A 13,227-nucleotide genomic window follows, 5' to 3' on the forward strand; every position below is an offset into this window, starting at 1 on the left:
CTAATCGAGGTAAGAACTATAAACCTGACTTGGGACTGGTGCAACCATATTGTCTCATATTTGCAGGACGACGTACTCCCAAGTGATAAAAAAGAGGCCAAGAAACTGAGAATGCAAGCAACCAGGTATAACATCATCCACAACGGCATGTATAAGAGAATATGCCCTTTGGAAAAATGCTTGGGCCCAAATCAGACGCGGTGCATTCTTTAAGAGGTCCATGAAGGCCATTGTGGAGCTCATTCCGGCAATCGGGCTTTGGTCAGATGCCTCATACGGGCAGGGTATTACTGGCCCACCATGAAAAAAGAGGTAGCGGACTTCGTGAAAAAATGCGAGCAATGCGAAAAGTATGTCCCAATGATTTACCAAGTAGGCGAACACCTCCATTCATCACTGACGAGCGCAAAATACCACTTAAAATTATGCTCGCTAATCAAATATAGTATAGTAAAATATCGTATCCACATGATAAGAGTTAAACAGTATTATCATAATTTGTAGCTAGGTTGCTATCCAGGATGATCAACAATTGAGATTTATATGATGAATACTAAAATTAACTAAGAATCTAAAGCTATTTGACTAATGACAATCGAAGCAAGGAATATGCAAAGAAAGATATCAACAGGGAGAAGATAGGGTTTTGATAGGATAGGTGCAAGATAATTGTCTGGGATTTAGCTCTAGTTAATTCACTTCTAATGTTCAAGTGAGTCTCTCTAATTCACTTGATTATTGGTTCAATTTTTTAGTAGAAACTCCTCTCTCGATTAAGTCTCAACCTCACGGGATGAACCAATTTAAGCTCTGTAAAGATATGCAAGAATGCGTAATGGATTGGTTTTTAGGAGAACTTCTCTAGATTATCCTTCTAACTAGGTTTAATCAATAATTCAACTAGCCTCCTTCGATTACTAAGAAGAATTAATGAATTCAACCAACAACATAATATAAAGATATCACAAGTTATGACTCTCTCGATTACATGAACATGTGAATATAGATGCAATAATTAAATCATCCAAAATGATTCAATACATAAAAACTAGAGTTATAATCCACAAACAAATATCAATATACCAAATCCATCAAACCCTAAAGAGAACTACTCCATAGATATGGAGCAATTTATCACAAATATGTTTAAAGTAAAGGAAAACATAAAACGATCCAAACTCGTGCCTTGAGTGATGATTGAATGACGAACTCCTTGTGCTTTTGCTTCTCCAACTCCTCCTTAGCCTCCTTAGGTCTTAGGTGTGTCAAAAGTCCAAAAAATACTATTTTTCCATGTATTTATACCAAGTAGGGTCGGGCCTAGACGAAATCTCCCTTTTGTAGATGAAATAGGAAAACTTGCAAGCTTATTGCTTTTCATGCGTCGCATTGTGAAGTTTGTCAATTTCTGACATAATTTTACCCAGATGCGTCGCACTATGCATCGCCCAGTGCGCTGCACCAGTGCATTTCTTCAGCAATTGATTATTCCTTGAATTTTGACATCTAGAAGAGGTCCTCGACCCCCATACATGATCCCAGCTTATTCCCTTGGGCTTTTACTGAGACTTCAAATCTCCAAATAGCTCGAATTAGTTCCACAATATCTACATAACTTGGAATCACTCCTACAATACATAAAACACATAATAAGTGCAAAATACTAGCAATTAAAACTCAAACACACTTAAAGTGCAGTGAATTAGAGTGCAATAAGCGACTAAAATAGGAGATTATAGCCTACCGGGGTTGTTTTGTTGCCATGCACCTGCAGTACCCCCAGGTGAACTCCATAAAAAACCAGAGTGCTTCTGAACCATTGCATTGAAGTTATAATTCCCAACAGCATTAACTTCCCCAGTTGAGGCCTGACACTCATGAGTAGAGTGTTAATTTCCACATATGTCACATGTTGCATGAGGCTCATTATGTATCGAGGCTAAGGTCAGCTTCCTTATTTCTTTGGCCATGGCATCAAGTTGTACCTGCACAGATGTGTTAGCATCAACTTGGCGAACACCAGTTGCTCTTTTTCTTTCTACAATTTCAAAGGCCACTAATTCGCATCTTCAGATAACTCATCTAAAATTGTGACTATCTCCTCTGGAGTCTTTTTCATCAACGGGTCTCCGACTGCATTGCTCAATATTCTACATGAGGCCAGTGTAAATCCATACTAAAAGTCCTGTAGTTGCATCCAGAGTTCAATTCAGCTATGTTGACACTTTCGCACTATCTCCTTAAACCTCTCACATGCTTCAAACATAGTTTCAGTTCATTCTGGCAGAAGTTATGGATTTCTCTTCTAAACTTGCTCGTCTTAGCTGAAAAGGAATATTTAGAAGAAATTTTCTGGTCATCTTATCCCATATTCTAATCAATCCATTAGGCAAACTTCGAAGCCAGTGTTTTGCATCATCTTTGAGTGTGAAGGGGAATGCCCTTAAATAAACTGCATCTTGTGACACACCATTGTATTGAAAGTTATTCATAATCTCCTCGAAGTCCATTAGATGGTTGTTTGTATCTTCGTTTGGCTTTCCTCTGAAGACACAACAATTTTGAAGGGTTTGAAGCAACCCTTGCTTCAACTCAAAATTGTTAGTTGCAACTGGAGGTGGTCTCACACTTGATAAGCCTTGGTTGTAGACCGGTCTAGCATAATCACCAAGTGGTCTCCCAGCACCGGGAGCTATGTTTCCGAACTGGTCTGGAACCAAAGGTTGATTCTGAGCAATTCTCCGATCCCTCTCCTCTTCATAGACAATTTGTGCATCTCGAAGAGCTTCTTCCTCAGCATCTCGTGCATCTTTTTCACGTTGTTGGGCTGCCTCTCTTGCAGCCAAATCCACATTACCATCATCTCCAGCCATAGTGTCTTTGGTTGAGGATTCCCCAACCTTCTCTGTATTCTCTGGGAGATTTCTTTCCTTCCTTAGCTGTCGCAGTTGTTTTTCAATTTCTGGTTCGTATGGTAGCACTTCCTTCCCAGACGATCGAGTCATGCACCAATCTAAAATGTAGCCTACGCACAGTCAAGGAACACCAAAACATAAAAAGAGAAAAATAAAATAAAATAAAAATTCCTGAATTAGCAATACAAACTATTTCAAACACTATTGATTGACAATCCCCGGCAACGAAGCCAAAATTTGACGACCGCAAAACGCCACTTAAAATTATGCTCGCTAATCAAATATAGTATAACAAATATCGAATCCACGGGGATTAGAGTTAAACAGTATTATCGTAATTTGTAGATAGGTTGCTATTCAAGATGATCAACAATTGGGATTTATATGATGAATACTAAAATTAACTAAGAATCTAAAGCTATTTGACTAATGACAGTCGAAGCAAGGAATATGCAAAGAAAGATATCAACGGGGAGAAGATAGGGTTTTGATAGGATATGTACAAGATAATTGTCTGGGATTTAGCTCTAGTTAATTCACTTCTAATGTTCAAGTGAGTCTCTCAAATTCACTTGATTATTGGTTCAATTTTTTAGTAGAAACTCCTCTCTCGATTAAGTCTCAACCTCACGGGATGAACCAATTTAAGCTCTGTAAAGATATGCAAGAATGCGTAATGGATTGGTTTTTAGGAGAACTTCTCTAGATTATCCTTCTAACTAGGTTTAATCAATAATTCAACTAGCCTCCTTCGATTACTAAGAAGAATTAATGAATTCAACCAACAACATAATGCAAAGATATCACAAGTTATGCCTCTCTCGATTACATGAACATACGAATATAGATGCAATAATTAAATCATTCAAAATGATTCAATACATAAAAACTAGAGTTATAATCCATAAAAAAATATCAATACACCAAATCCATCAAACACTAAAGAGAACTACTCCACAGATATGGAGCAATTCATCACAAATATGTTTAAACTAAAGGAAAACATAAAACAATCCAAACTTGTGTCTTGAGTGAGGATTGAATGATGAACTCCTTGTGCTTTTGCTTCTCCAACTCCTCCATAGCCTCCTCAGGTCTTAGATATGTTAAAAGTCTAGAAAATACTATTTTTTCATGTATTTATACTAAGTAGGGTTGGGCCTAGACGAAATCTCCCTTTCCTAGCCGAAATAGGAAAACTTGCAAACTTATTGCTTTTTATGCGTCGCACTATGTGTAGCAGGGTGCGTAGCATTAGTGCGTTTTCCTGACAGACCACAAAAACCCAGTCTCTGAAATTTTTCAATTTCTGACATAATTTTACCCTGATGCGTTGCACTGTGTGCCGCACCAGTGCATTTCTTCAGCAGTTGATTCTTCCTTGAATTTTCACGTCCAGAAGTGATCCTAGACCCCCGAACACGATCCCAGCTTATTTCCTTGGGCTTTTACTCAGACTTCAAAGCTCCAAATAGCTCGAATTAGTTCCACAATATCTACATAACTCAAAATCACTCCTACAAGGCATAAAACACACAATAAGTGCAAAACACTAGCAATTAAAGCTCAAATACAATTAAAGTGCAGTGAATTAGAGTGCAATAAGTGACTAAAATATGAGATTATAGCCTACCATCAGTCACTTCCCCCTGGTCGTTCATCAAATGGGGAATGGACATCGTAGACCCCCTCCTAGCAGGACGAGGTAACGTACGATTCCTTTTGGTTTTGACTGACTATTTCTCTAAATGGGTATAATCAGGAGCATTCGCCTAAATACGTGAACATAAAGTGATCGCCTTTATATGGAAAAACATCGTATGCCGTTTCGGCCTCCCTAAGAGATCAGCTGCGACAACTAACCCCAATTTATCGGAAAGAAGGTCGCTGAATTTTATGCAAAATGGCATATCAAAAGAATACTCTCAACACCATATCATCCCACGGGCAACGGACAAGCGTAGTCCTCTAACAAGTCGATACTAAACATCATGAAGAAAAAACTTGAAGACGCCAAAGGGTTGTGGCCGAAAATATTACCAGAAGTACTCTGGGCCTACCGAACAACGCCGAAGACGAGCACATAAGAGACGCCTTACTCATTAGTCTATGGTACTGATACAGTAATACCAGTCGAAGTCGGGGAGCCCATCCTAAGATACTCCCACGAGAGCGGACCAAGGAACGATGAAAGCAGAAGGCAGGAGCTCGACGAAGTCGAAGAACAAAGAGATATGGCCTACGTAAAGGATGGTCGCCCAAAAACAACAAGTAGAACTCTATTATAACAAAAAGGCAAAGGTCAGGCAACTCAAAGTCGGGGACTACATGCTTAAAGCTAAAACACAAGCAAGCAAATACCCACGAGAAGGTAAACTGGGAACAAATTGGGACGGCCCATACAAAATCATAGCAACAACAAACAAAGGGCCGTTCCAACTAGAAACAATGGAAGGAAAGCTACTACCGAACAACTGGAATATTACCCACCTCAAGTACTTCAACTTTTAAGAGATAAAGCGTCCCCCAAGTCGTACTCTTTTTCCTCTCACTTGAGTTTTGTCCCAATTGGGTTTTCTCAAGAAGGTTTTTAATGAGGTGATGAAGGGAACACTTCAGGTCGAAGTGCGCATAGATGGAGGTACAGGATGGCTAATTCATCGCTCGACCTCGCAAGACTTCTCCAGGTCAACCAATGAAGGGACTAGATAGACTGGGACTGGAATGCCAGCCAACGCCCTAAAAAAGATGTAATAAATTTCTCCAAGTGTATGAATAAAGCACAAATGCATGAAGTTTATTTCTATTTCTACAAATATGCAACCATGGCAACGTCGCCTTAAAGTTTACAAAGTCGAAAAAAGCCACACCTAGAGGCTTATCTTTCTAAACATAGGTTACATTCGACCTCGTTCGAATTAACACCTAACTGGCTCATGGCCATAACTAAACATAGGTTACATTCGACCTCGTTCGAATTAACACCTAACTGGCCCTCGGCCATAACCAAACATAGGTTACATTCGACCTCATTCAAATTAACACCTAACTTGCCCTCGACTATAACTAAACATAGGTTACATTCGACCTCATTCGAATTAACACCTAACTGGCCCTCGACCATAACTAAACATAGGTTACATTCGACCTCGTTCTAATTAATACCTAACTGGCCCTCAGCCATAACTAAACATAGGTTACATTTGACCTCGTTCGAATTAACACCTTACTAGCCCTCAGCCATAACCAAACATAGGTTATATTCGACCTCGTTCGAACTAACACATATTGATCCTTGACCGTAATTAAACTTAGGACGTGTTCAACCTTGTCCGAGTTAAGTGATTACAACTAAGAAAATCAAAAAGCATACAAGCGCGAACCAAAGAAAAAGAATCAGGTACAAATAACAAAGTCGGCATTTAATATTTAGAATATTTTTACAAAGGCTTGTAAAGATGCCTACAAAAATGCACAAGTTTGTAGCAAAATAAATGAAGGAAAAAGAAAGAATATTGGTCGCCACCAGGACCATCAGTGTCATCGGCATGACCATCTGGGCTGTCCCCATCTTCCCCCCCACCATCACCATCGCCCTCAGGGTACGCATCCTCATACCAGGTGTACTTTTCAATCTAATCCACATCCATGTCCCTCTTATCGTCACCGGCTTCTAGCATAGCAGGTTCATACCCGCAAGTGATTCGAGCTTCACGAGACTTAACACGAGCATCTTCAAGGTCATCCCCAGGAACAGATCCCGCCTCATGCAGATCTCGGAATACGTCCATCTGGGCCTCAGCGTGAATCCCTTCCTCGTACAAGCCCTGGGGAACGTTTGGGAAATCTAAAGTATGAGAAGATGACAGCTGCGCAAGCGTTTGAGCCTTCTTGGCCTCTAAGGCGGTTACCTGGTCCTGAAGTGAGGGAGTTGTCTTTCTCCAACTCACCGATCCTCTCGTCAAGCTGCTCTTCTTTAAGCCTGGTCGTCTCCAAGTCACTTTCTCCCTCAGAGCGAAGTATACGGATCACTACCTCCAAAGATTTCGCCTTCCTCAGAGCCTTCGACTGAGCAAACTCTACTTTCTCAAGGTCCTCTGCCTTCTCGGCGACCTCGCCGATTAGAGAATCCGCTTTGAATTGCCACTCCTCAAGTTGAGCGCGTAGAGAAACCACTTGGGCTTGGAGGTCGCTGCACTGGGCTTCGCCCCCTAGTAACCTCGAGCTCTTCCTCTTTATTCCTTAACGTCCCCTCAAGGACGCTGCACTTTTCGATGACCCTCACCAGCTCGTCATCTTTCTCCTTCAGTTCGTCTTGAAGAGCCTGGAAATTTCGCTCTCACCAAACCGCCTAAAAATTTCCCGGTGCTTGCCACGGTCCTCGTGGTATTTTCGCCAAAACTTCATAAAAATAGCCTTATGCCGCTCCTCTATTTGGGCGCTTTCGATCTCCAAGATCACGGTCTAAAAAAGAAAGAAAAATAAAACAGATAGAGTAAAAACAAACCCTAAACATCGAGCATAACGAACACAAACAAGAAACATCAATAACTTACCCTGAGAGCGAGGTCGGCTATGCTCCTCGATAAGGTAGCATCATTCAGCTCTTTGAGAGTTCTACCCTCCACATCAGAGCAAAGGGTATCGAGGGCAGGAACCACATTCTCTGTATCTTTTAATAGATCCCGATCCATGGGGATCGCAATAGTCCGTGTGGACCCCTCCAGTCTCACTTCCAGCTGGGTGAATCCCTCTTCCATCATCCTCATCTCGTCAGCATCGAGATCAGAACCCGTCTTGTATCCATTCTAGGCAATGCCTTTGCCTCTCCTATCAGCCAAAAAAGAAGCATCTTTAGCCGGCTGCAAAGTCGACGGCCCCTCCTACCGCAAATTATCAGAAGCCACAGCGGCCGGCCCTTTGGCTGTTACCGCTGCAAAAGGAAGAGGAATGCCCTCAACAGCCTCCGCCGACATCAGAAAATCAGATGCCAGTTTGACGTCGTCCTCAAGTATTATAGTCCTCAAATCAGATGCCGCTTGGCGACGACTCCCCTTCCTCGTCCACAAGGCGGTGCAAGGGGGAAGCCGGAAGCTCCGCTGTCAAAATACCTGCAGGCAGAGATGAAACTGATACTGAGGCAGCATCAGACGGGGACGACGACCGAGCAGATCTGGCCGCGGTTGAGGAAGGAATGAAAGTAGATGATCGAGCAGGCCTAGCCACGGTCACAGCGGGAATAGTCATCGAAGAGGAGGCAGCCTTCCTCTTATGAAATGCAGGAGGGGTAGCCTTCGGCCTCCTCGAAGATCCTCGGGCTGAAAAAGAAAAATCAAAATAAGGTAATCAATACCACCAAGAGCAAACTACAATAAGTAGGCGACCATGAGGCCAAAATAATAAAATTATATATACAAACAAATTCACCGTCCAAGGAAGGAGCAGGCCCAAACTTCTTAAAAAGCCCGGCCACTCGCGAATTCCCACGGTGTGAGGTAGAACCCGGCCAACCCAGTCAAAAATATCGCTGACTAAAGGAGTGGGCGTAGTCTTGGCTATACGAAGACGGAATAAAATTTCAGAGCCTACGACTAAAATGGACAGATCAAATGTTGTAACAAAAAAAAAGAGACACCTACGAGTGTAATTCCAAGTTCGAGGAAGTCGTCCGCGTTGGCCACCACGTCTTTGGTTCTGACGAAGAAAAAGTTGTGCCATAACTAATGATTTGCTTTGTCATCCATCTTCACTACCGGGCATTTTCCTCCTCGACGGCGAAGGTTCAGCATTGTACCCCTATAGAAGCTAGGGGGGAAGAGATGCATCAAATGCCAGAGTGTGATCTCTACCCCGGCTAACTCCGTAAATTTAGTAAGCATCATGATGAGCTTATAGATATAAGGGGCGAGTTGAGACGGGCACACGCCATAGTAACGACAGAATTCCTCCGCCAATGGGGGAAGAGGAAGAGCGTAGCCGACCTGGAAGTGATATGCATAGAACACGCAATATCCAGGGCGGTGGACTTGTACCACATCATGCTCTGCTGGGACCAAATCAACGCGGGCATGGATGTTGAATTTTGCCCTAAGCTCTGCTAGATCGGCCTCTTTCATCGCCAACTCAGAAACCTCAGGCTCGTCCTCAGGCGCCTTCGAAAAGTCAGATCTAACTTTCTCGCCACGAGGGATTATTTCCTCCATCATAGGAAAGTTCTCATCTTCAATGGCGACAGAGATGCCATCAACATGAGGAGGCATAAGCACCGCCAAAGGGATGGGGTCAGTTCCCACATCAGTACCAGAGGGTACGTTAGCCATAATTTTGACGAGAGAAAGGATATTCAAGTAAAAAAGGATTAGAAGCAGAAAGAATCACTAAGACAAGGAGAGAAGACAAACAATAATGGAGAAATGAGAAGAAGGCGCAAGGTTTTGATGAGAAAAACACGTAAAGAACAAATGAAGGTAATCACACCGCTATTTATAAGAATTCAGGCTTAAAAAATAAGAGATTATGCCATCATTACCCAGCACTGGAATCGAAACGACAACCCCAACTGACAGTCGCACGGGAAACGATGCAAAGCATCGGAAAAATGCGTCATAATGACGCATGATGTCATGACGTCATTTTAGTGCAGAAACGACGTAACCCCTAAAAGTTGCAGCTCATGAAAGGCCACGTTGCCAGCTCATCCTAAACTTAACTGCTCGACCCACTCGTCCATTCTCCTCGACCATAGCCAACAAAGTCCGCTCATCGAGGTCGTCTGAGGACGGCCTCAATAAGTAGAGGGACTAACTGTATAGGTCGAAATCTACCACAGAACATTTATGGCAAGGAAGTATTGAGGGAAGAATCAGTCGAGGTCGATAAGAAAATGGCGAAGCTCGGGGTCGGGACGCTTACAATGGTCGAGTACGAGATCCGCGGAAAGAGTTGTAACAATTAATTTTTAGAATAGATTAATAGAAGGAATATTCTGAAGAATAGATTAAGGAGGAAAAAAGAGAAGAAAAAATATAGGTAATATTCAGGTGATAAGAACGAATTTCGGAAAAAGATTCTCTCTCTAGCAAAGATACAAACATTACCTTTTCATCAAGATTCTTGTTGGTATTATTCCTTACTTTTTCATTTGTTGGTTGCTCCTCTATTATTGCTCATACTTTATGGAATATTTAATGATTACTATTGTCAATCTCCCACAATATCTATCCCACATTATCCACACTTTCAAGATTCGCATTTAGATATATTATCATTAACTAGGTTTAACCCTTAATTATATAAATACAATAGTTTAATCGAAAGTTATACTTTTTGGTCAAACAATGCTCTTAGATTAACCGACAATCTGATCTGTTCATTTAGATAGGCTATTTAATGAGTTAATCTTTCGTGACAGTCGTGCTAGCTCGTTTACTAATATTAGCAGTTTGATGATCAGAAAAATTATACTAGCAGATCGACATATCCAAATCACATTTCTCGTTGATTACAAGTTAATAATAGTGGGAGGGCAAACTAGATATCCAGGATCAATTTAAGAATAAGACAACCGTTTACAACTCATTCGAGCAATTAATACATGATATATACTTATCATAAAAAATAAAAGCTAGAATATCATATGGCACCCCCGTATTTGGATCAAATGGCAATACCTGTATGGCAAAACACAAACTTGATACATCACTATATATGTAAGCAAATTATAACAGCTGCATATATAATTGAGGGAACAACCAAAGACAAAAGTAGCCAGAAAACAAAAGTTAGGCATGGAAAGAAAGATTGAGATAGTTTCTATGGAGCTCATTCGACCTACTTCTCCCACTCCTGATCACCTTAGATGCTTTGAATTTTCTTATTTGGATCAAATGGCAATACCCGTATTTGCTCCCTTAGCTCTATTTTATCCTCCCCCTTCTTCTCATTCGACTGGCGGTGATCATGAATCCTATTCCAATCTTGAGGAAGCAAGGGCAGCCAATTCATCAAGATTACTCCTTTTGAAGAAATCTTTGTCTGAAACTCTTGCTCGTTTTTACCCTTTTGCTGGTCGAATTAAGGGCTACTTAATTGAGTGCAACGACGATGGGGTACCTTTCTACGAGGCTTTTGCTCATAATTATCAGTTTGAAGATATTCATAGAAAATTTGACGTAACTAAACATTTCCTCCCTAGTGTTGAAGGTAGCTCAGTATTACATTATTCTTGTTTTCCCTTACTTGTTCAAGTCACAATGTTCGAGTGTGGAGGTATGGCTATTGGTATGTCTGCTTTTCACAAAGTTGCTGATGGAGCCACATTGTGCACCCTTGCCAATGCTTGGGCAATAACTACTCGAGATAGCCCCGATTGTGTGCTACCCCCAGAATTCGTAGCAACTGCAAAATTCTTACCACCACCTATTCCCTATGTTTTAAACGCGCCTAAGTTTCAGTTTGACTTTACCAAGTTCTTTTATAACGAGCAACGTGTCACTAAATTGTTTACCTTTGATGCTTCAACTATAGCCTCGCTCAAGGCTAAAGCCGTCTGTAATGATGATGTAGCAGTTCCCACACGGGTTGAAGTAGTATCAGCTGTGATCTGGAAAAGTGCCATGGCTGCTTCAGGGACTGAGACAAGGTCATCAAAGTTTGCGCACCAAGTAAATATACGAAAGCGGTTTGTCCCTCCATTGCCAAACCATTGTGTAGGAAATGCTATTGCAATCGCCACAGCATGTAAAGGTGACAAGGATGGGTCTGACTTATCCACCTTGGTCACTTGTATAAGAAAATCATTATCAGAATTGAGTTCCAAATATGTGGATAAACAAAATCGAGATGAGGCAATTTTGGCCATTCCACATGACTTCTTGGAGCTAACTGACGCGCATTTCCAAGGCGAAATAGCGATGCAAATTAGTAGTGTGTGTGGCTACCAATTTTATGATGTTGATTTTGGCTGGGGAAAACCTTCATGGTTTAGTGTAATTCAAACGGGAACAAGAAATCAAGTTATATTGATGGATTCAAGAGATAGTGGTGGAATAGACGCATTGGTATGCTTAAAGGATGAAAACAGCATGTCAGTTTTTGAACATGAGCTTGAGCTGCTAGCATCTGGATTTGCCAAATAATTGAAGAGCTTGTTGCATCCACTATAATTCTTATTGCTTCTGTTCTCTTGTTGTTTCTATTTAACAAAAATCGTGTGTGCTAAACCAAAAAAATGAATAAAATTATTTTTACTATGCAACGTAATTTTGATCCTTTGTATTTGTTTTTTTCGTAATTGAGGAGTTTTTTGTGTTCTAATTGTGATAATAGATCGATATAGTATCGCCTATGCATATAAGTACAACTACAGTAGATGATCAAACTAAGAAGCTAAATATTGCTCTGACCCCAAAAATAATTAATTCTACATCAATTATGTGACATCATATATAACAACTTAATTACTAAGATAAGATGCACTAAACAGATGCATTAATTGTACAGTTGTCATCTGAGCAATTTTGGACAACTTCTATGGTCAAGAGAGGCCTCAGTGAGTGGAAGATGTCAACACACATAACTTCTTGCTACCTAATAATTACCCGATGAACTTCTCATAAAAAATCTTGTGCTCCTAGCTAGGTAATTATGCAGATTTTGCAAAATTTCTATAAATAGACTAAATGTATGTTTGTGTGATCTGTGATGTTTTAGGTAATATATATTTTATTCCAAAATTTCAGCAGGCAAAAAAATTAACAAGTGACGGTATAAGCGGAGGTATAAAATCTGCATTTACATGGTAAGGGAAATAGGGGGAAAAAAGGAGATTTTGCAAATAGTATTTTGAAATTTCACTGGAAAAAGACCTCCATCTATATGAGATCTCCGATAGTTATTTTGCAGATTTCTGGGGTTCTGTAGTTTAACAGATGTTGAGTCCCATATCGGTGGGGTGTAATTTTCTTGGTCTCATTATATGATTTTGTATTAGTCTCACCTCACGAGTTAGTTTTTGAAGTTGAGTTATGCCCAAGGTTCATTCCTTTATCATGGTATTAGATCCCTCACTAGATGTTCAGGCCTGGGCATATATATGGGGGTGTTGAGCAGGGGCGGCCCAACCTCATTGGAGGCCTAAAGCAAAATCTTAATAAGAGGCCTTATATATATATATATATATATATATATATATATATATATATATATATATATAATGAACATCGTTTTTAAAAAAATTAGATAAGTGAGGATGTATAATTAAAAAAAATGAGAACTTAGTTTTATAAAATACAGAAAATTAAATGAATTTAAC

The 13,227-nt window shown here is 40.5% G+C and overlaps 1 protein-coding gene across 1 annotated transcript; it reads left to right on the forward strand.

Annotated features, from left to right (window-relative positions):
• The first annotated feature begins 10,702 nt into the window (after nt 1-10,702).
• Nucleotides 10,703-12,052, forward strand: LOC107766049 (stemmadenine O-acetyltransferase-like). Its single transcript, XM_016584760.1, has one exon. It carries the CDS (start codon nt 10,703-10,705, stop codon nt 12,050-12,052), a length of 1,350 nt encoding a protein of 449 aa, XP_016440246.1.
• The last annotated feature ends 1,175 nt before the right edge of the window (nt 12,053-13,227 follow it).

The sequence above is a fragment of the Nicotiana tabacum genome, chromosome 24 (genome assembly GCF_000715075.1).
Source record: "Nicotiana tabacum cultivar K326 chromosome 24, ASM71507v2, whole genome shotgun sequence".
Classification (NCBI taxonomy): domain Eukaryota; kingdom Viridiplantae; phylum Streptophyta; class Magnoliopsida; order Solanales; family Solanaceae; genus Nicotiana; species Nicotiana tabacum.